Source organism: Crinia signifera, chromosome 3 (genome assembly GCF_055691185.1).
Source record: "Crinia signifera chromosome 3, ASM5569118v1, whole genome shotgun sequence".
NCBI classification, from domain to species: Eukaryota; Metazoa; Chordata; class Amphibia; order Anura; family Myobatrachidae; genus Crinia; species Crinia signifera.
Window position 1 is genome coordinate 185,255,496 of NC_139219.1, and position 23,479 is coordinate 185,278,974.

General features: G+C 45.9%; 1 protein-coding gene across 2 annotated transcripts in view; it reads left to right on the forward strand.

Annotated features, from left to right (window-relative positions):
* LOC146064033 (gamma-aminobutyric acid receptor subunit rho-1) overlaps window positions 1-23,479 on the forward strand; it is a 117,441-nt gene that overhangs the window by 67,324 nt on the left and 26,638 nt on the right. The window contains exon 2 of one of the 2 annotated variants that reach the window (XM_083177061.1): window positions 5,169-5,222. In XM_083177061.1, the coding sequence (XP_083033187.1) occupies window positions 5,169-5,222 (54 nt within the window). The remainder of the gene's footprint in view (window positions 1-5,168; window positions 5,223-23,479) is intronic. The other variant, XM_083177063.1, reaches the window with a different exon arrangement.

Below are 23,479 nucleotides of genomic sequence, written 5' to 3' on the forward strand. Positions count from 1 at the left end.
GAGGGTGGGAATGGGATTAAAAATTGGCTCTGGCATTTAAAGTATGCAGTCCCACCATGGCGACATGGCGCGCTCCGGAAAAGGGGGTGTGGCCGCTCAACAGGGGGCGTGTCCTTGAGTGTAGTGTACCACACCTTCTACACATTATGCAACAAAATACTAGACCCCATTATACTTGCCCCTTACACGTGATGCCAAATGGAATGAGCCAAAATTCACATAATGCCACATGGATTGAACCAAAATTCAAATAATGCCACATGGATTGTGTCAAAATTCACATAATGCCACACGGATTGAGCCAAAATTCACATAATGCCACACGGATTGAGCCAAAATTCACATAATGCCACACGGATTGAGCCAGAATTCACAATACGCTTCATAAACAGAAACATTTACACCATAATGTCCATTACACGTTAAATTACACGCCAATATGTCCATTATATATTATGCCAAACACCATAATGCCTATTAAAAATTATGCTACATAAGTGCTGCTTATCTACATGCTCATTGCCAAGGGTTCCATGCTCATTGCCAGAGGTTCCATGCTCGTTGCCATGTGGGACTACATGCTCATTGGGAATACATGCTCGTGGTAAATGGGGGACAGCCGCCGCCAGGCAGAAGTAATAGCCAGTGACAGTGGCAGAGCCTGGCTGTATTCAGGTCCTGGCTATTTGAAATAATACCCCTTTCACACCAGAAAATGCATTCCCAGGTTGGCCCCTTTCACACCAGCCTAGTCCCTGAACTTTCTGGTGTGAGGGGGAGAAAAAAACACCCCTCCCCCCCTTTAACCAGTTATCTCATTTAACTGGTTATATCTTTAGAACCAACTGACCCATTTACATGAGACAAGTATAATATTGAAAAACTTGTGAGTGGACTCAATGATTTTGGTCCAGTAAAACTGTAACGTTTGGTTCCAGAGTAATCTGCCCTCAAAGAACATGAACAGCCATGAAATTACATTAAAAAAAAAAAAAAAATCGGTTTATCCGCAATAACTCTGGAACCGATTGACCGATATGGACTGGCTTGGTATCATATTGAGATCAACCACAAGCTTCTGTGATGCTAGGGGAGGAACTGGTAGCCATAGGAACCGGGTGGGTGGTCGGAATTAACGGGTCCCATATTATCCTATGGGGAAAAACGTTACAGCTTTGCCAGGCGATATCTCCGGTTCCCAAGGGGCTATAGACACGGGGCTGGTCTCATTGGAAAGCCCTGGTGCTCAGCTACAAAACAATTATAGGGGGCACGTGCCCAGGTGCCCCCCCCCCTGAATCCGCCAATGGTCACCAGTCAAAGAATGATTATTTCAGTAATAGCATCTAGATAGGCATGTTGGACAGTCCATTAACATAGGCAATTTGGAAGCGCTTACACAAACAGGCTTTGCTTTACTTAAGTTGTCCACTATCCAATTTGTACTCTGAAATAATTTTCAGTGCAGCTGGGAAACTTGTCAGCGATCGCTGTAGGTGGTGACTTCCCCAAACTGTAGAAAATATGATGTTTATTAAAATAAATGACATATTCTACAAGGAAGAAATTGACTGTCACTTAAGTCCGAAAAAAAAAGGTTGCTGTTATGGTTGTATGTGAAGAAGAGGATGTACACACTAATAGGGGGTGAGGAATTGAATGATGATGATGACGACCACATCTTCTCTATGTAGAGCCAGGCTGTGCATGGAAAAATCATGTCCACTGCCCATTGGCAGCTTGTTTTGAGTGGCAATGGCCCTTATTCTGATTGATACGTACTTTTCCGCATACTTTCGGATCGCGTCTTTACGGCGTCTGCGCATGCGTGGAGAACGCTACGCGCATGTGCCACGCCTTGACTCCGTACCTGTTCGGGCAAATCCCGTACAAAACTGGTCACCGCAATCATTCGGGAAATATGGGCGTATTATGGGCGTCATGCGGAATGACACATGGGCGTAGTTTCAAAGTGGGCAAAACGGGGCGGAAACATGGGCGGACACGGGGGAGTACACTTATGTTGGGGGGCGTACATTCGGATAGCACTCCGAATGCACGCGAACAAAAAGGGAAGAAATGTGCGGTGTCCAAAAGGCCACTATTGCTTTGCGGACACCACTCGTTCCTGCGGGAGGCGAACGGACCGCCTAATGACTACAAGCATTAACACCTGAACCCAATAAAATCGACTCCTTTACTCATTAATCACTAATAGGACGCTTGTCAGTGCTTTAATTGAAACCATTGCTGCTTCAATTGCTGTAAGGGTTAATGTGTGTAATGCATGTGTTAGGCATGCTTGTAAGGATATATTGGCATCTAATTGATTCCAATTCAAAATAAGCAGTTTTTTATGAGGATAGGTAATTGAATAAGTGGGTCATGTGATGTATTGCAGAATTGACATAATAGTGGGTTGTTTGGCGTAAATACTCCGCTTATGGGCGGTAGCACCGCTTGGCTCCCGTTCGGATGCGGTATTCCCGAGCATACTCTGTAATACTCTGTAATACCGTGCAGAATCTGAGTGTTTCTCCCGCACACGCATGGTTTGTATGTCGTCCGTAAACACGCCCTGTTCTTAAAGAGTGAGTCCGTCCGAATGCGGAGGACACGTGGGCGTTTCTACGGACGATGGCCGCACGCGGCAGAACGCCGTGGCGTGCGGACCGCTCCGTAAGAATGCGGGAATATCCGCACCGATCAGAATAAGGGCCAATATGTTCTGTTTGGAGCATTGCTGACTGTCTTTTTGTATAGATGAAAATATATTCATAGTTTATTAAACTGCCACCCTGTCTGGATATAAACAATATTCTTGTGAGCTGCAAGTTGGTCATATTGGGTGGAAATGAGTGGAAAGGAATGTTATTGAGGTTGATAATATCATAGGGACAAAAAAACAGGCCACAATTCGGTGATTTTAGCGGATTTAAAAAAAGGGCAGTTATGGCTAATCCAAATACAGATCCAAAACACGAAGGAGATACAGATTCAAAGCCAAAACCCAAGACGGACTCAAGAAACCACCAAGAGATATGACATACAGTATGTTGATTACTGTTAGAATGCAGAAACCACCTTCAGTTGATACCTCCTTTCAATTATGTATCTAGATACTGTAATTTAACTGCCTTCTGCCAATATGGAACAGTCCTTGTACATTCACATACATTCACAAAAAAGGGCTATTTGCTGATTTATGTCTCCAGCAGTTTGCCAATATGTGAGGAGGACACTGGGCCTCCTATACTACCTGGATATCATTTTGAATAAGGGTTTCCTCCAGCATAGCACTGAACAAGAATGTGACTGTGACTCTAAAGACTTTGTTCCAATTATTTTCCTCTATGGCCCACAAAATATCTTTAACCTATGCTCCTCTGAAACGGGGCATGGAGGAATGCCTTTATAATACACTATAAATGCAGGCACAGGAAAATGGTTGTTATGGCTGAGGTGTGTATGAAGTATCTATAGATTGTAAGCTTGCGAGTATAGTCATCAACCACTGTGACTGTTTGTTATTATTATTCAGTTTATTACATTGCTTACAATTGTAAAATAATTGCACTATAATGGAAACAATAATAATAATAATAATAATAATAATAATAAAAATAAGAAGAAGCAGTTGTGGAATTATATTTAATTATACATCTTAAATAGTCAACTTTAGCTCTGAAGTCAGATCTCATTTAGGGATCCCATCGTTCTGTATAAAAAAGGGTCACACACATGGGCCCTCAAACTGATTGACCTGCAAATCTGCGAAATTTGCAGCTTTGCAGGTCATCTAAATGCTGCCCGCACAAAGGTCCGGGGCAGAAATCATTTGATGGTCTGACTAATGAAATAATTTCTCTAGCGCTAGTAGATCTAAGACTCTCTCTGGTGTTTTAGATCTGTGGCGCCACTGTACAGGAGGAAGGCTGGCAGCTGACATCCGATGACATCAGCTGGCCGCCCCCGGCACCCGCGTCACCGAAGAATTTCCATGGGAATGCTCAACTCGCTGCCCCCGATCGCACAAAGCAGCTGCACATGAGCATAAAAGTTTATGCGCATGCATAGTAGCTAAACATTGCTCCCAAGGGAGCGATCAAACCAGAATCAGGGCCATGTTCTAAATTTTATGCCTGTGATAGATTCTAGGTGTCAAATGTAATATGGTGTGAGAATCAGAAAGTGAGAGATTTTGGGAGTTTAGCCATTTTTTTAAAGTGGCAATCATTAACACTGCAAAACCAGATTGATGTTGCCATGTAAATGAATGCTGCTTTAAAAAAAATGGAAAAACTCTCCCAAAATCCTCTAAATTTTTGATTCTCACACCCTATTACATTTGGCCGTACATGATGAAACACATATAAGTCCTCCAGAGCTACCAACAGTTCACGTTTTCTAGACAACCTAGCTGCTGCACAGGTGCACTCATTACTCACTCACACATTATAAATGATCCACAGGTGGAGCTAATTACTTCACTTATGATTCTGTGAGGAGATCTGGAAAACATTAACTGTTGGTAACTCTCGAGGACTGGAGTTGGCTACCCCAGATCTAGAGAATTTAAGGGAATATCTCCAAATGTGCTCTGGTAATTACCTCAAGTTTGATTTTGGGTCAAAAGTGATCTATTGTTAAAAATATTATATTAAGTAAATTGTGTTTACGTGACATCCTTAGGGTTAGATATGTGGTGAGGGGTCGTGATGTTCTTCTGTTTGTCCACATATTTTAGGATTGGAATTTACAATTAGTAATTTTGCCTATTAAACTGACCATAAATAATTTGAATTGGTCAATGACTACCAAGAGGCAAGTGTACTGAGACACCCCTGCTTGCGATGATACACAGTTTGGGTTCCTTTGTTGTAGGCATTTTCTTTCTTTTGTGTGGCAATGTATGACTTTTAGATTTTTTGGAACACTTTAAGTTCTAGATATGGCACACTCAGAGGTAGTTATAAAGCTATTTTAGAGGCGTTGCCAAGGGCTCTTCAAATTAAAATGAGTTATTCCAGAATTATACTATGATCGTGGATTTTAGAAGAATTTTTTTTCAAACCAATGTCAAAAAATAAATAATCCTGACATATTTCCTGTACGTAAATTCATTACAAATGACTTAATCCTTTTATTTGTATGTTCCTTCATTGCAGTAAACCACATAGGCAAAGAAGGGAAGTAGATGAAGAAACGCACAAGCAAGGCAGGTATGCTAATTATTCACATTACTGTATAACCTGTATATTTGTAGAATATTGAGCACTGCATTACAGCAAAGTATAGCATTCCCATCTTGAAGTAGATAATGTCATAATAATGCTTATAATATGCCTGACCACTGGTTATCTCCATACTGGTTTGTACTGTATAGGGCTAGATTCTCTAAGCTTCAAAAGTGATAACATGGAGAGTGATAAACAGCCAGCCAATCAGCTCCTACCTGCCATGTCACAGACTGTGTTTGAAAAATGTCAGGCCGGAGCTGATTATCTGGCTGTTTATCACTCTCCATTTTATCACTTTTGAAGCTTATAGAATCTGGCCCATGAGATTAAAAAATGTGTTTATCACTCTCATCAATCATCATTAATAACCTGACAATGTTGACATTGAACATATGGATATGTTCATGTTGACAATTCAGCATTTTGACAATGATGAAATCACAACGTGATCAGAATGTTTTTAAGGTACTGTATGCCTATCCCTAACTCTAACAGTAGCCCTAACCTCTACACCAGGGTTGTCGACCCTCCCGGACTTCCCGGGAATCTCCCGAAAATCGGTTCCCCCTCCCGGCCCCCCGGAAGGGTGGGCAACCCTCCTGCAATCTGGGGGACCCCCCTGAGCCCCCCGAATCTCGGTAATGTAAATGCCACAATCCGTGGTTCTCAGAGGAGGGGGCGGAGCTACAATGGCACAATCGTGTCATTTTAGCCCCGCCCCTCCATGGAGATCAGTAATTTCTCCTATTTCCTGTAATGGGGGTGGGGCTTAATGACGTCACAGTCAAGCCCTGCCCCCCGATCGGGTAAGGAAAGTCTCCTCTCCGGGCTTCTCCCGGAGAGGAGCATTTAAAAGTCGGCAACCCTGCTCTACACTTGAACTTAACCCTAACCCTTAACCACAACCACTATCCCCAACCCATATTCATGCGATATTTTGACAATGTTCTCATTTCATATATTAACATTCTGTCATGTTGACATTTTACAAGCGTTGACATTTATGATTTAGAAATCTTAACCATCTGGACATCAAAATATATTGATATTCTGGTGTTGACATTATGAACATCGATAATCTGTGTTTTGACATGCATACTGTTGTCATATCTTATTGTATATCAATTTAAAGGGTGTATTTTTTTAAGCCCCATTGTATTTTTCTATTCTCCCTCTTTATTTTCTTATTTTTTTATTACTGTTTATTCAAGCAATTTGCAATCCAAATGTTTTTGTGCTATTGTTCTGTATTGTCAGAGCTCTCATGCAGCTATATACTAGTGGTCTTCAACTAGTTTACTCACAGGAGGTCCAATGAAAAATGATGTCCCCTGCTGTATAACACCTTTATTATAAATATATTTTGTTCCGATAAGTCTTTCAAAAATTCACTATATGTAGTGAACTTTTTACTAATGTAAAATTGAGTTTATATTGTTAGCTAGTCACAATTCCAGTTTGTGAAGGCCTTGTTTTTTAAAAGGTTACCCCAAATTGATACTGATTTCCTCACTCCCATGTTATATACTGTATACAAATAATTTATTTTTACTATAAGTGAACTGTCCCCTATTCATACAGTCCCCGATTTCCTTATTTAGTCAGATAATAACAGAAGATAGCACAAGGCGCCCAGCTTTCTTCCATGCAACAAGAACATGGGGTCTGTGAACACTTCCTTCTCCAAGTTTCTCTCCAGTGTCCTTCCCAGGCTTGCCTACCCTCCCGGAATGGCCGGGAGCCTCCCGGAAATCGGGTCCTTCTCCTGGCCCCCCGGGAAGGTGGGCAAGTCTCCCGCTTTCTGGAGAAAGCTCCCGCTCCCCCCTTGCCCGCTGGTTAAATTACCGTAAATCGTGGGGCCATGGTGAGGGGCGGGGCTTAAATGACGTGATCGCGGCCCATGAATCATGGCACTTTCCGGCATGGGGGTGGGGCCAAGTGATTTCAGCCTTGCCCCCGCCCCCCTGACGTGTTGCCTCTCCGGGCTTCTCCCAGGGGGTCAAATCTAAAGTAGGCAATTATGGTCCTACCATTTGTCCTGTCCTAGTTTTCTGCCTTTGCCTGTCATGGCAATAGCACTACAACAGTGCTATTCCCTGCTCTGGGCTCTTTCTAGGTATGGGCACATCATGGCATCTTGTCACGAACCTGACTTGTTTCACATTGTTTTCTACATTTCCAAGTGTATCCAGGCTTGCCTATGTCCATTCTGCTGCTGCATCAGCATCACATTCCTAGTTGATTATTCACCTGTGAGGATTCCTGTCTGCTGATGTAATCACAGGCTACTGCGGTTATCTGCAGTCTAGGCTCCTCCATGTTGGAGACCATCAGCTGACATGGTTGCTCCAATAGCTAACCTGCAATTTCTGATCTGGTTACCTGTGTCAGAAGTTCGAACCAAGGTAATTCCAGGCATTTCCTGGTACTGATTGATGCTGTGGCTTGCACCCAATCAGAGACAGGCAAGGGGGATATAAGTCAGGTTATAGACCCAGCCTCCTTGCCTTGAACAATTGCTCAATCTGTCCCTTGAGTTCCTGCTCCTGAGTCAGAGAGTTCCCAGGCTCCTAGCTACTCAGCGTTTCCAGTGATTCCATCTCCAGTGTCCTGCTGATGCTGCTATCTGGCTATCTCTCCACCTGCCAGCCACTCCTGCATATTTCATCATTGCAGTAGAGTGTGCTCAGCCATCCTTAGCACAGGTCGCCGCTGGTTCTGGCTAGCTATTCCTACTAGCTCCCAGGCTAGTTACTCATCTTTCTGTGTCCTTACTTATCGAGGGGTGGAGTACTCCCTTGCTAAGGATAGCTGCAGACTCAGATTTATTCTAAGAAATAGATTTGCGCTCTGTCATTTGTTCTTTTTCTTTGAGTTTCTCATCTTGCCTCCCAGGCCAATCTCTTGTTATTGTGTCAGTGTTCTGACTGTTGACACCCCAAGTCAACCATCAATTGCATTGTTTCTCCAGAGACTATTACTATCTGTGTCCTGAATGCCGACACCCTGGGTCAACCACCAGCTGTTGTGTTCATCAGAGACTGTTACCATTCCTGTCCTGGCTGCCGACATCTCCATCCCATCAACTGCCATGTCGACTCCCAGGTCATCAAACATCCTGTGTTGACTCCCAGGTCGTCAACACCTTTCCGGCTCCCAGGCCGTCTACAGTCCGTCGACTTCCAGGTCATCAAAACTCCTCCATTTCCCAGGCCATCTACAGTCCATGTTGACTCCCAGGTTGTCAACAAGCTAGCTCCGGCTCCCAGGCCGCCGACAAGTTATCTCCGGCTCCCAGGCCGTCGACAAGTTACCTCCGGCTCCCAGACCGTCGACAAGTTATCTCCGGCTCCCAGGCCGTCTACAAGTTATCTCCGGCTCCCAGGCCATCCACAGTTATCTCCAGCTCTCAGGCTGTTGACAACTCCTACCGGCTCCCAGGCCGTCATCAGTTATCTCCGGCTTCCAAGCTGTTGCCAGGCTGCCTACTGTTGATCCCTGGCTCCCAGGCCAACAGGTCATCTCAAGACATCCCTCAGCATCCTCTGCACCAGCCAGCTGCTGACAGAGGACCAGGGCAGGGGGCCGCGACCTGCTTGTCAGACACAGCCAAGTCCAAAGCTCCTTGTGGGGCTCCTTGGGGAACACCGCTGACGTGTTAGACTTCGCGTCCCTATTCCTGGTCACCATCAACTCTCTGGTCTAGCTTCTTCCTGTTGTCCTTGTGCATGAGCTCTCCATATCTCAAACCACCCTCCTTTCAGTTCCCAGTGCCCTCCACTGGTCAAAAACACACACAAACATTTTTTTAGATAATGAGCGCTGATTGGATTATCCTGCACTGCAGCTGTACCATAAAAGGGGATTACCAAAACCCCTTGAATGTAAACCAAGAAAAAAGAAGAAATATGGAACAGCGCTGTGCTGAATAATATATTAAAATTTATTAAAAATGAAACAATATTGTGGCCAACAATAGACATACAAGAATTACAAACATATAATACAATTATTATATCCCCATCTCAGGAACTGGTTAGTATTTAAACATGCATAAACGGGGATTTAGTAGTAGTCGGTTAGTGAGGTTAGTTTAACCAATCATAGTCCTAACTTAATGTGTGCATTACCTCTGAACTCTGACATCAGTAGGGTGCTGCCTATTTAAGCCTCACTCTGGCTGCAAGATGTGGCCAGAGCACCAGGTCCTTAACCTTGCTTCAGCATTTCTTTTTCCCTTGTGTTGATAAACCGTGTACTGACCCTGCTGCATGTTTCCTACTTCCGCTATCTTGTCTGTGACACTGACCTGTTTTCCTGTCTCTCCAATTATAACCCTCTGTTTGTAAACACAATCTTTGGCTTGTCCTACCATTTTCCTAAGACCCTGACATTGTGCCATCATTCTCTGTCTCATCCACTAATCCCAAATAGCTACAAGAAGGAGACAGTTAGAGGACAGACATTTGGGCTCTCGGCAGGATAATCCATAAAACCTTCTTTGGTCCATAATGATCATAGGGGGTTCAATAGACACTACACCTCGACACTGCCAACAATAATACCTCATTAGTTTAATAGAATCCTGTGACACCAGCTTCAACAATAATCGCACAATAGTATAGTACATCACTGGATTATTATATCTACAGTGCTACAATATATCAGGGGGGGGGGGGGGTGTACATGAGTGTTCAGAGACAGTGCCTGCACTCCCTACTGACATTTCCCATTATGCTGTAGCTGGGAAGTGCTGGAGGCACAGTTACTAAGGGGTTTATTTACTATCTATTGAAGATGGGATGTTGCACATAGCGATCAGAGTGTACTTATTTATTTAGTAAATTCAACAAGATAATAGATAGCATCTGATTGGTTGCTCAAAGCAACATCCCATCTTCAACAGAACTCCCATCTTAGTAAATAAACACCTCAGAGTTGCATACTGGTTTTACATGCCTGGGAGAATGGATTCAGCTCCCAGAGGGTGGCCACCATCATATACTGTAGGTATGCAATGATTGTACTCCTTGTCCCCTTCTCTCACCTGGTGCCATCAGCACCTGTTCTTTTTCATACCTGATGGGAACCCTATGAATACAACAGGTGGGTATCCCAAGATACCAGTTGGGGGTCGATCCTCAACACCAGCGCTCAAGGTCAACTTATCTACCACACTTCCCTTAGGAATGAATGGCGTCTCCTCTTCTCCAAACGTATATAACGTGAAATATGCTGAAATACATGCTGTCATTTATCAATATTATTCAGCCCTGGTAAACTGATCAGCACCTCAGAGCAACATTTGGGTGAGTGTGTGCTGCTTGTAGGCCAGGTCTGTGCTGCTGATAATATTCCACTTAGTGAAATAAAGCATTAGCTTACACGTGGCCTAGTTCCTGCCCTGACCCTCTCCATTTATTATTGGAAGGGAGCCAGTTGGCTTTTATTTGAGATATTTTTTAACTAATGTGTAGCTTAACAACCTGTCATCCACATATAGGCCCTTATTCTGATCGGTGCGGATATTCCCGCATTCTTACGGTGCGGTCCGCACGCCACGGTGTTTTGCCGTGTGCGGCCATCGTCCGTAGAAACGCCCACGTGTCCTCCGCATTCGGACGGACTCACTCTTTAAGAACAGGGCGTGTTTACGGACGACATACAAACCATGCGTGTGCGGGAGAAACACTCCGATTCGGCACGGTATTACAGAGTATTACAGAGTATGCTCGGGAATACCGCATCCGAACGGGAGCCAAGCGGTGCTACCGCACGTAAGCGGAGTATTTACGCCAAACAACCCACTATGAAGTATCTTCTGCTATACATCACATGACCCACTTATTCAATTACCTATCCTCATAAAAAAATGCTTATTTGGAATTGGAATCAATTAGATTCCAATATATCCTTACAAGCATGCCTAACACATGCATTGCACACATTAACCCTTACAGCAATTGAAGTGCAATGGTTTCAATTAAAGCACTGACAAGCGTCCTATTAGTGAGTAATGAGTAAAGGAGTAGATTCTATTGGGTTCAGGTGTTAATGGTTGTAGTCATTAGGCGTACGTTCGCCTACCGCATGAACGAGTGGTGTCCGCAAAGCAATAGTACACTTGTGGACACCGCACATTTCTGGCCTTTTTGATCGCGTGCATTCGGAGTGGTTTCCGAATGTACGCCCCCCAACATAAGTGTACTCCCCCGTGTCCGCCCATGTTTTCGCCCCGTTTTGCCCACTTTGAAACTACGCCCATGTGTCATTCCGCATGACGCCCATAATACGCCCCTATTTCCCGAATGATAGCGGTGAACAGTTCTGGACGGGATCTGGCCGAACTGGTACCGAGTCAAGGCGTGGCACATGCGCGTTGCGTTCTCCACGCATGCGCAGACGCCGTAAACACGCGATCCGAAAGTATGCGGTAAAGTCCGCGTCAATCAGAATAAGGGCCATAGCTGTGTGTCTTTTCATTTACCAATCTCAAACTGAAGTTATCACCAATTGTTATAAAAAAAATTATTTGGCACTTAGCCCACTTTCTGCATATTAGTATTTGTATCTATTAGTATCCTTTATCTCAGGGCTGGGCAACACCGGCCCAACAGATGTTGATGAACTACACATCCCAGCATGCCTTGCATCAGTTTCTGCATGGACACATAGCAAAACTAATGCAAAGCATCCTGGGATGTGTAGTTCATTAACATCTGGAGGGCCGGTGTTGCCCCGCCCTGCTTTATATCCTCCTTTATGCTGTTACATCACTTACGTGTAAGTTGTAACAGACTCTAGGTAAAACATACATGTCTTAGAACATGAATAATGAGCAGACCTATATTTGATATCTTTTGCAAAGATATCAAATTAGCACAATCTTTAGCACAATCATATTCATATAGCACCACACAGATTACCCGCTTCATATTGCACAATAGTAGTGTATCTTATTAACATCACAACACACAGTAGTGATATACCTGCCGACTTTTGCAGAAGCCCGGAGAGGCGTGAAAGGGGGGTGGGAAGAGGCTTCGTTTTGGGGGTGGGGTAAGGCTGACGTCACCAAGCCCCACCCCTATGACAGACAGCCGCATCTATTTTTGGGTCCTTGGATGGGGGGAGGGGCTAACATGATGCGAAATCACGCGAATCGCGTCATTTTAGCCCCGCCTCCTCCTCGCGGACCGGCAAAATTTGTAGTTTGATACCGCGGGGAAGGGGGGAGCAGGGACCCTCCCGGCCATTCTGGGAGGGTAGGCAAGTATGAGTAGTGCCCCTTACACACACTTCACCAATTGCCAGAGCTGGTGAAGTGTGCCGAGCATGGTGAGGGGACGCAGTAGACTTTGTTGACATTGGGACAAAAAACGTGAAAACCTTTTGACTGTCGACCTCATGTTGACCTTCCAAGAGTGTCAACATTAGACATGTCGACTTATATCATGTGTCGACTTAAACAAAGTCGACCTTCAGTGGTCGACCCAATGACCCATACCCGGTTATAGTTAGGCCAGGAACAGTCCCTGCAGCATGCCATCTGCACACCTGTCCCTGATCTGGCTGCTGACCTCTCTCTCAGGGGTAGATGTATTATTGTGGTGCAATAAGCCTCATTAACGAGGCGAAGCAGGAGGGGAGACCGACAAGATGTATTAACATCTGGCCCGCTGCAGTGAGGGAGCACAAACATCTTTACCCCGGCTTACTGGACTGGGCTTGTGCGGGATCTCGCTACTCACGCAAGATCTCCAGCGCAGCCCTGAGCCAGCAGCAGGGACAGGGCTGTCCCTGTTGTGGGGATAGGGCATCGCCACCTGCAGCTGTCAAAGTTGATAGCAACAGGGGGTGGAACGGTCAGCGCTGCTGACCGTTAATACATGTGCTATAATTTAGATAGCAGCACCAATATGGAGAGTGTCAGAGAGACAAAGGAGGAGAGACATGGGCCCTTATTCTGATCGGTGCGGATATTCCCGAATTCTTTCGGTGCGGGCCGCACGCATCGCTGTGCGGCAGCGTGCGGCCATCGTCCGTAGAAACGCCCACGTGTCCTCCGCATTCGGACGGACTCACTCTGTAAGAACAGGGCGTGTGTACGGACGACATATAAACCATGCGTGTGCGGGGGAAACACTCCGATTCTACACGGTCTGTCCGCGTATGCACGGCCTTCCCGCGTCAGAACGGATGCGAACCGGCCACTACGCACACATGCGGTGTACTTCCGCATACAACAAGACTACTGTTATCAGAGTTCCCACATAGATCACATGACACACTTATGCAATTAGCAAACCACTTTGAGAACAGATTGTTGCTCCTGGTCATCTGTTATTTAGCTAATTGATCCTGGTATGGTACCATTTGTTTTGTTATGTATTTTCATTTTTTGCCTAAGTTTGTTTAATAAATGTTATTTTGGCCCCACAAATGTCTGTATTAATTTAGACATGCAGAAGTGGCATGTGTATTAGTATTAATATTATTAAGTTGTGTGCATTATTTGCAATGTTAAAGTGTGTGACAAGTGCAGCATGTAATGTTCCCTTTAAGCTGAAATGCTTCCAATTGTAGCAGTGAGAAGCGTGTAATTAACAAGTAATGGGTAAAGTATGTGATTGTATTGGGTTCAGGTGACATTGGTTGAGGTGCGTCCGTCCTGATTAGGCGTTCCGATTGCCTAGCGCATGACCGAGTGGTGTCCGCAAAGCAAAAGTAACCTTTTGGACACCGCACATTTCTTCCCTTTTTGTTCGCGTGCATTCGGCGTGCTGTCCGAATGCACGCCTACCAATATATGTGTACTCCCCCGTGTCCGCCCATGTTTCCGCCCAGTTTAGCCCACTTTGAAACTACGCCCCTGTGTCATTCCGCATGACGCCCATAACACACCCCTATTGGCCGAATGTATGCGGTGCACAGTTCTGTACGGGATTAGTGAGAACATGTACGGAGACCATGCGTGGCACATGCGCGTCGCGTTCTCCACGCATGCGCAGACGGCTAAAAAACGCCATCCGAAATAATGCGGAAAAGTCCGCACCGATCAGAATAAGGGCCTTGGAGTGAGAGGGTGTCATGTTGAGAAAGCAGGAGAGATTGGGAGTGAGAGAGGGTGTCAGAGAGAGAAAGGGGTAGAAATATTTAGAGAGAGAGAGTGTCAGGGAAAGAAAGGGGGAATGACAGGGAGAGAGAGCACCTATAGAATCGGCACCTATGCACGCACCCTACAAGGCGAGCGGGGGGGGGGGGGGCGGAGAAGGGCGGGGGGTGCCGGGCAGCCCCACTACTATAAGGGAATGCCCAGCGTTTCATGGGTAATAAGGTGCAACGGGGGTGCGGGGGGGGGCTGCGGGGGGGCTGAAAGTCTTGAATTCACTTTTATATACGTGTACCTGCGGCATACAAATGGATGTTTATGCTAAACATCTATTCGCAGCCTGTGCGGGCGAACCCGCGCTGCGAGAGGGGGGGGGGGGGGCGGTTTGCCGGACATTTGCAGGGTGGGGTTTGGTGGATTTGCAGCCTTGCGAATCAACCAAAATAACTCCCTGAATGTATGTTGATGAGCAGTCAAGAACCTGTGTAATTCATAAGTGTGTTTATTTAAGGGATGATCTGGCAACCCTGACGGTCATGTGGTGAGCTTGTGATGTATTGCCCACCCTTCCAAGGTCCAGCTCCTCATGCTCTTGTGCAGTATGGGGGTTATCTAGCTTCAATCGGTCTGCCGCACGTTCGCATGGGGGACCAATTGTTTGTGAATGCGCATGCGCATAGGTTTTTATGCGCAAGTGTGCAAGTGCCCACAGTGCTCGCACACAGTCCGGGTGAGGGGTATGGAGGGGCGTGGGGGCGCCAGGCTGGGCAATTTGCATATAGGAAGGCCTAAAGTTTCATGGGCACTCCCGTGTGGATGCCGGGCGTTCCCATGCACATTACCCGGTGATGCTGGTGCGGGGGGGCGGGCAACTGATGTCAGCTGCCCGCCCTGTCCTCGCACAGGGCACCCACAGGTCTGAGATCTGTGAGTGCTGAAGAAATTGTTAGATGTCGCCGACCATCGAATGATTTCTCCCCCGCACCCAAGGCTGCGAATGGATGATTATGCAAATTATCCATTCACATAGAATAGAATAGAATAGAATAGAATCAACTTTATTGGCCATGTATGCTTGCGCACACTAGGAATTTTTTGTGGATTTACAGTGCAGCATCAAGCAGGGATGAATGGGGGGGGGGGGGGGTGAAGGCATTGCATACATTACTTTATGACATTACATGTGGGGAACACATGCCCACCGAGTTGCACAGCGCCTAGGCAGCCATCAGCGGCGCCACTGGTCGCTGCAACAGCCAGGAAGGTAACATTAAGCAGAGACAGTACAGTTATCACACAGGGAGCACATACCCACCAAGCTGAACAGCGCCTAGGCAGCCATCAGCGGCGCCACTGGTCGCCAAAACAGCCAGGTAGGTAACAATACAAGCAGAGACAGTACAGTTATCACACATGGAACATATTTGGCTGAGCTGCACAGCTCCTAGGCAGCCATCAGCGGCACCATCTTGATCATGCTGCTCAAAGGCAGCAGTAATAATATTATTTTTATTTAGCATGGCAACTGAAGCATGAGTTCGACTGGTTGTAGCACTTTTCTTCCAAAGCTGGAACACCCTGCCAGCTTGTTGCTGGCAGGTTGTGCAACTAGTGATGGTACAGCATACAGGCTTTGCAAACAGTGGTTACGGAGGTACAGTGGCGTAAGTTCATACCAGGTGCCCGGAGGCAACACAGATAGTAGTGCCCCCCAAATACACATACATGGCATTTGTGACCCCCAGATACCACATATAGCATTGGTTACCCCCATATACAACAGACATATTATCAGTGGCTCCCAGATACTGCAGACCGCACCTGTGACCCCCAAATCCTACGGACAGAACCTGTGATTTCCAGGAGACACATGTAACTGGCTCCCAGGGCTCTTCTATTCTGTGACAACTGCAGCAGCGGAAGGTGTTCTACCGCTACACAAGCAACAGTTAAGGTGCATACACACGGGGCAATATGATCGCTGGCAATATATTGCTAGCAATATATTGCTCAGCAATCATATTGCCCCGTGTCCCGTTTTCATCTGCGACCAGAGATGGTCGCAGATGAAAATTTAAACACTGCTGGGTGAAGTGGCAGGGGATGTCGCTGGTCGGAGGAGCATGTTCCTCCGACCAGCGACCATTCAGGGGCTGAAAACGGGACCGCGCACCCGGCGATTTATCGCTGGTGCACACTCCAATCACTGGCAATATGGTCGCTCAGCGACCATATTCCCAGCGATGTCAGCCCCTATCGCTGCCGTGTGTACACAGCATTATAGATGTTAGGGGCAAAAGCACATGAGGGGGTTTCTAGATACTGTATGTGTGTATATATATATATATTATAAAAAGAAAGTGGGATAGGAGTAATAGCAACCAATGGTGTCATGCTAGTGTAAGGCTTTACATATGTATGATAAATACATATAATTTAAATACATTTATTAAATTCAGGTAAGCTATTTAAAGATTAGACCATTTAATGATATTTAAAATCCATAGAAGGTACACTAAATAATCTTAAAAGTACAACGTAGCTAACAAATAAGAATCATAATGAGGATGTTAAATAATTTCAGAAAGGGGGTGCAAAGAGATGGATGTAGGGGAGAGAGAATAAAAGAAAAGGAGAGTGAAGAGAGAGAAAAGAAAAAAAAATGCTAGAGAGAAATAAAGGGGAGAGAATGGGGGGAGAGAGAGGGAGAATGGGGGGGGGGGGGGCAAAGAGAATGATGAAGGGGAGAGAATATGAAAGTAAAGGAGAGCAGTGTGTGAGAGAGAGACGTGAGACACAAAAAAGGAGAGCAGATATGACTGAGTCTGTGTTCCTCCCCCGCCCCTTTCACCTAGAGCAGCCGCTGGTCCCCTGTCAGCCAAGCACTGTTTCCTTTTAGCTTCTGGAGTCCTCATCATAACATTCTGGAGCAGCGGGTAAAAGGGCCAGGCGCCGGCGGCTATTGGAAGCAGCGCTGGCTGCAAAGACCTCTTCTTCGCGCCGGGGCAGTCACTAGTTTGTGACGTAGAGCCCGGCAGCAGTGACAATAGAGGAGGACGAGCCGAGGAGAGGGGATGGGAGGAGGGGCAGTGAGGATCTGGCCGATGCAGGGCTTTTATGAGGCACAGTTTTTCAGAGGAGCTGCACGCTACAGCTCCCTCTGGATTGATTGAGCCAGCGCAGGCTCCTGGAGGCTGATTCTGCCGTTTTATACTAAGCCTGCCTTGCAGCCTGAGCTCCTCCATCTCCCCTTAAACTGACCGATGGATCGACGCGCAGGGGGTTTCAACATATTCGGAAAACCCCCTGCGTGCACATTTGGATGTACTTATACAACTGCAGTGCTCAGTGCCCCCCTGATGGCTAACGCCCGGCGGCCAATGCCTCCATTGCCTCCGGGAGTTACGCCACTGCGGAGGTACATGGTACAAATCATTGTAAAGAAACAGAAAACAAAGAAAGTAATACAAAGCTTCCATCAGATTAGAGGCTGAGAGAGATGGTAATTGGTGAAAAATAAATTGATGCCATGTGCGGGTGTAAGTCCAAATCCAGTCCAAACTCCAGTCAAACTCATGCTTCAGTTGCCATGCTTACGATGCAGGCTAAGATGGCAGGCATATGCCTGCAGTGGTTCGGGGTGTTGGGCTGCCGTGCGGCGGCCCTTGGTGGATTCGCAAAGTTGCGAAATTCGCAGCCTTTTGTGTCAACCAGAATAAGGGCATATGGCCCATATGGCATATGGTCGACCTATTAATTGTCAACCTGGACCCTATTGACATCATGACCACATACCAGTTTAAAATATAGGTTTTTCTATGGCCTACTTGTTTGATATTTCCTATAGTGTTTTCCTGATGAACAAAATTAAGTGTAAATAGCACGGTGGCTGCCGGATAGCGCGCATCACTGCAGGGACCCCGCCGCCAGATCACACAGTGCCGCAGGTACCCGGCACGGACACCCCTGCAGCCTCCATGCGAGAGGCGAGGGTCGAAGTGCTGCCCTCCAGTGGCTGGCGCCCTAGGCAAATGCCTAGATTTGCCTAGTGGTGGCGCCGGCCCTGTTAACGAACTACGAGCAAATGTTCGCAACTAGCAAAAATAGGGCAACATCTTACATGATCCTCTTGCAAGGACAGCACATAGCTTTCAGCGCCAGCAAAATTACTTTATTAGATGCTATATCTCTCTTTTCAATGCTCCCAGCCCCCTTCCTAGGATGGGTGTGGTTTAGGGTTCCAACAGTCGGGATCCTGACAGTCATTAGCCCGACAGTCATTAGGATCCGGACTGGCCGGACTCAGACAGCATGGCGAGCGCAACAAAGCCCCTTGCAGGCACGGTGGCTCTCTATGCTCGCCACCTATTCTAGTCTCTCTCTATGGGGGTCATGGACCCCCACGAGGGAGAATAGCCGGTGGCCTTTGGAAACCCGTCTGTCAGTGTTTTAACAGTCGGGATCCCGATGTCGGGTAAATGACTGTCGGGATCCCGACTGTCGGGACCCCGTCCGGCACCCCCTAGGATGGAAGCTCTCAGGCTCCTCCATTCTGGTGAATGTCACAAAGAGAAGTTCTGCAGGCTGTTGGGAACTGCAGATTGAAACGGATACGTTTTCATGATTTCATGATAATTACAGAGTACAAATTGAAATTACAGAGCTAGACTACAACTGCTCACAGCTTCCACAGAATAAAGTGACATGCATGTAAGTATGCTGTACTAGAAGCCTGGTTGTCATGATTTTATTGAAGATGTGCTATAACAATACAGCACATTAAAGCAAGGGGGATGGGTCATAGGGTCGTCATTAATTAGGTGGACAGTCAAAAGATTGACCACAATTGGTCCATATAGGTCGACACATGAAAATGGTCTACAGTGGCAAACACAGGATTTTCAGAAGGGGGTTTCCAGAGGGGCGGAGCAAAGCACGGAGATGGACACTTAGGTGACCCAGTATATGCCGGGTCAGTTAAAGTATTATAGATAGACCAAATGTATATAAATAATAATAATAATAATTTAAAAATTATGGGGGAAGCTTTGATGTCCCGCGGTTGGTAGGGGGTATTATTCCAACAGCTCAGCATGTAGGGCCTGGATCAGTAATTTTCACTAATTACCCCTTTACTGCACAGATGGTGGGAGATGAGGTGGGAAAAGGGGGCATTGGGATGAATGAAGGGGTCCTGATACATAATCTCCAGGGTGGTAGAGGATGTTTAATACGCAGAGGAGGGGTGTATAGTGGAGTGGGCTTATTATTCATAATTTTCTGGTGGGAGGACAGCTTGCTTGACTGCAGATATCTCCAGTTCCCAGAAATAGATTTCTTAGATTTTAATGGAATTAACTAGAGAATCCCACCTACCAAATGGTACTGGGGACTAGGGGATCAGAGTTCAGGAGGCAGAGCAATCTGCCCACGAGAATATAATACTACATACCAGGTGTGTGGAGCTGGAGCAGTAACCTGCTGCTGGAAGGCCGATATCTCTGGTTCTGGGAACAGGAGAGACAAGCTTCTAGTGTCCATCAAAGGGGGAGAGTCCCAGCTTTTGGAATATACCCTCAGAAAAACTCTAAGTCAGACAGAACCTGAAATATCTGACTGGGAATAACAATTAACAGGCTTGGATGGGGACCACTGCTTTGAAGTCAGATATCTCCGGTTCCCAAGGGCCGATTTTTACAATTCTTATACCCATGGAAAGAGGGGACCCTCAGCTTTCATCTGAGGGCCCTTAGACTCCTGGGGGGGTTTCTGGGTACTCAGAAACCCCCCCTGCGTGCACTACTTCTACATACCTTAGATCAGGGCTGGGCAACACCGGCAACTACACATCCCAGAATGCCTTGCATCAGTTTCAGCATGGCCACATAGCAAAACTAATGCAAAGCATCCTGGGATGTGTAGTTCATTAACATCTGGAGGGCCGGTGTTGCCCTGCCTTAGATCAACATGGTCAACAGGTCGACACAAGCAATAGGTTGACATAGAAAAGGTCGACATGGACACCGTATTAGTGTATTGCGTCTTCTGTGCTTCGGGCACACTATTATAATCTATAAACTATTGGATAGTAGAGTATGATAAAACACCTTTTTTGTATTATTTTTTTATACTTATGTCAACCTTTTTTATGTCAAATTTTCCATGTCAACCTTTAGAATTTGTCGACCTATGGCCTGTCAACCAATAGTTTACTGTTGACCTGCCAACCGCATCCCCAAAACAAGAGCTGAAAATAATTTTTTGGGTAATAAAATGCACAAGCGAGAAGGTGATGATCCTATCACTAAAATAACCAATTTTGTTAAAACTTAGTAAAAAAAAACAGCCTTGACCTTCATTAGTTTCACAGTAGATTTGCCCCTGACCAGATGTAGCTTGGGGCATAATTTATGTTTGTATGCAATGGGTGACTATCCTACAACACAGTAATTATCGTCAGACTGCGATCATAATATAAATGCGTGAGGGCGCCGCTATAATTCCACTCGCACCGAGAACTTCATTGATGAGTCATTGACAGGAGGTCGCTGGTTGGAGGTGGTAAAAGGGAGTTTAAAGGGAAAATACAGGTATGCGGTCTCTGGGTAGATAAGGTCTATAGTCACTAGGTCAACCACTAATGATCGACAGGGACTAGGTCAACACCTTGAAATGGTCGACATACCTAAGGTCGCCATTGACAAAAGTTCAACACACGCTTATGGTCAACATAGACATGGTCGACCTGAATAAGGTTGACCTGAGTTTTTCACTTTAAAAAAAAAAGGTGGTTTTTCAGACTTTTTCTATCCAAGTGGGCATAGAGTGGGAATATAATAATATATAATAATATACGGTATCAACTTATGTGGACAGAGACACCAAAAAAAGTGAAAACTCACATTGACCTTATTCATGATGACTATGTTTATATTGACCATAAGCTTGTGTCGACCTTTTGTCAGTGTCAACTTTGAGTGTGTCGACCATTTCAAGGTGTCAACATAGTGACTGTTGACCTAGACATTGTCTACGATTTATACCGTAACAAAAAATACAGGCATGTTATGGCCATTTTTGGGGTGTGTTTCTTCTGATGGCTGGGAGATCGTATGTGCAAATACATGACACGTGACGTGAGTTGCTACTGCTGTTGCCAGTCTGTACAGCCATAGACCAACCAATTGAAAATGAGCTTGTGATTGCTCCGGTGGATGTCACTTTTCATTTCTGGGTGGCACTGGCACTGTGCAAGAGTCTACTGTGCATGCGCAGGTCTCCAGAAACATGACAATTGTTATGTTCCAGAGACTTAAACAAGTAGAGTATTAGTGCAGTGTGGGCCCCCTCTGCACTCAGGGGCCCATGTGCACTGCACACATTACACCCATTATAGAAACACTAATAATAGTAATACATGTGGTGCCTGATGCACACTCTATAATAAGCTCTGCTATCTCTTATAGAGCAATTAATTGAGGTTCTTGGAATATTTATTGGCCAAGAAATACTAGCCCACCAACCGCGTCAAGGTAACCTCAAATTTTCTGGTGGATCCCTAATACTAAGTTTGAACCTGGGGCGCAGCACCCCAAAAAAAGTCAGCTGAAGCCAGCGCCCCAGGGCAGCACACAAGTGAATAGATAAGGTATTAGTGAGTTAATAGGAGTTTCTTTCCTCTCGATCACAGCCTAATTTTTTTGGTAAGCAAGATTTTAGCGCCCTTCATGGTGGGTGGAGCTACAATGGTGGTGGCGTATCAATCAATATGCAAAAATAGGGACAGTGCGCATCGAAGGTGTGCAGCAAAAATTTAGGGAATGGCAACATAATAGTACCAATTCACATTACACCACACAGTAGTGCCCCTTAGACACACTGCGCCAGCTGGAGCCCCTTAGACACACTTCCCATTACACATTATGCCACACACCATGATGACCATTACGCATTATACCACACACCGTAATGCCCATTACACATTAAGCCACACACTGTAATGCCCATTACACAATATGCCACACACTGTGATGACCATTACATATTCTGCAACATAAGTGCTGCTTACCTACATGCTCATTGCTAGGGGGTCCTTGCTCGATGCCAGGGGCTTAATGCTCGATGCCACAGGGGAGTTAATTGCTCATTGCCAAGGGGGAGTTAAATGCTCATTGCCAAGAGGCATTACATGCTCATTGCCAAGGGGGAGTAAAATGCTTGTTGGCAAGGGGGAGTAAAATGCTGCCGCTAATTGCAAGGAAAACAGCGGCCAGCTTTATTCAGAGACTCAGATTCAGAGCAGGTCCATGGCTTTTCTTAAATCTCTCACTGGCTTGCGAGCCAATCAGAGCTCGCAGTCAGGCAGCCAATCAGGAGTGGTAGTATTGGCTCCTGATTGGCTTGCAAGCCAGCAGGAGATTTCAAATTAGCCATGGACCTGCTCTGAGTCTCTGAATACAGCCGATGGCAGCTGAGTGAGTTGCCATAGTAATAAGGGCACTGACCGTGAAGAAGACACTGTCAGCATGCGGATTACTGTGGCGCCTTTGTCATCCGTGTACTCAGCTTAACGGTAGGGCCTGCCCTGCTCGATCATAAAGGATCTACAGTAGCAGATCTAATAAATGGGCTAATTCAGAGGAGTACCCAAACCCAATAATTTGTGTGTATGTCCAATAGGCAGGGGGTTTTGTGAATGCAGTGTGCAGGAACTGTTTGATAGGCTGCTGGCATTACTGGGTGTGCACTGCTGGGTGGGCAGAGCTGTCAGGGATCCTGAAAACAGGGCATGTTGCAATGGCCAGGGTCTGAGTCTTCTGACACAGATTTCCTAGCCCCAGTTAAGCAATTCTGGCAGTCATTTTGCCCCAACAAAGTGCTAAAATATTTAAAAGTTAAACAAAAAATTGTGTGGGTCCCCCCTCCTGAGCATAACCAGCCCTGGGCTCCTTGAGCAGATTCTGGTTCCAAAAATATGGGGAAAATATTGTCTCGGGGAAAGGTTCCCTATATTTTTAAAACCAGCACTGGGCTCTTGGACCGGTCCTGGTCCCAAAAATGCAGGGGTCAAAAGAAGTAGGGCTCCCCCATATTTTTTGAATCAGCACCGGGTAATGACACAGCTGGG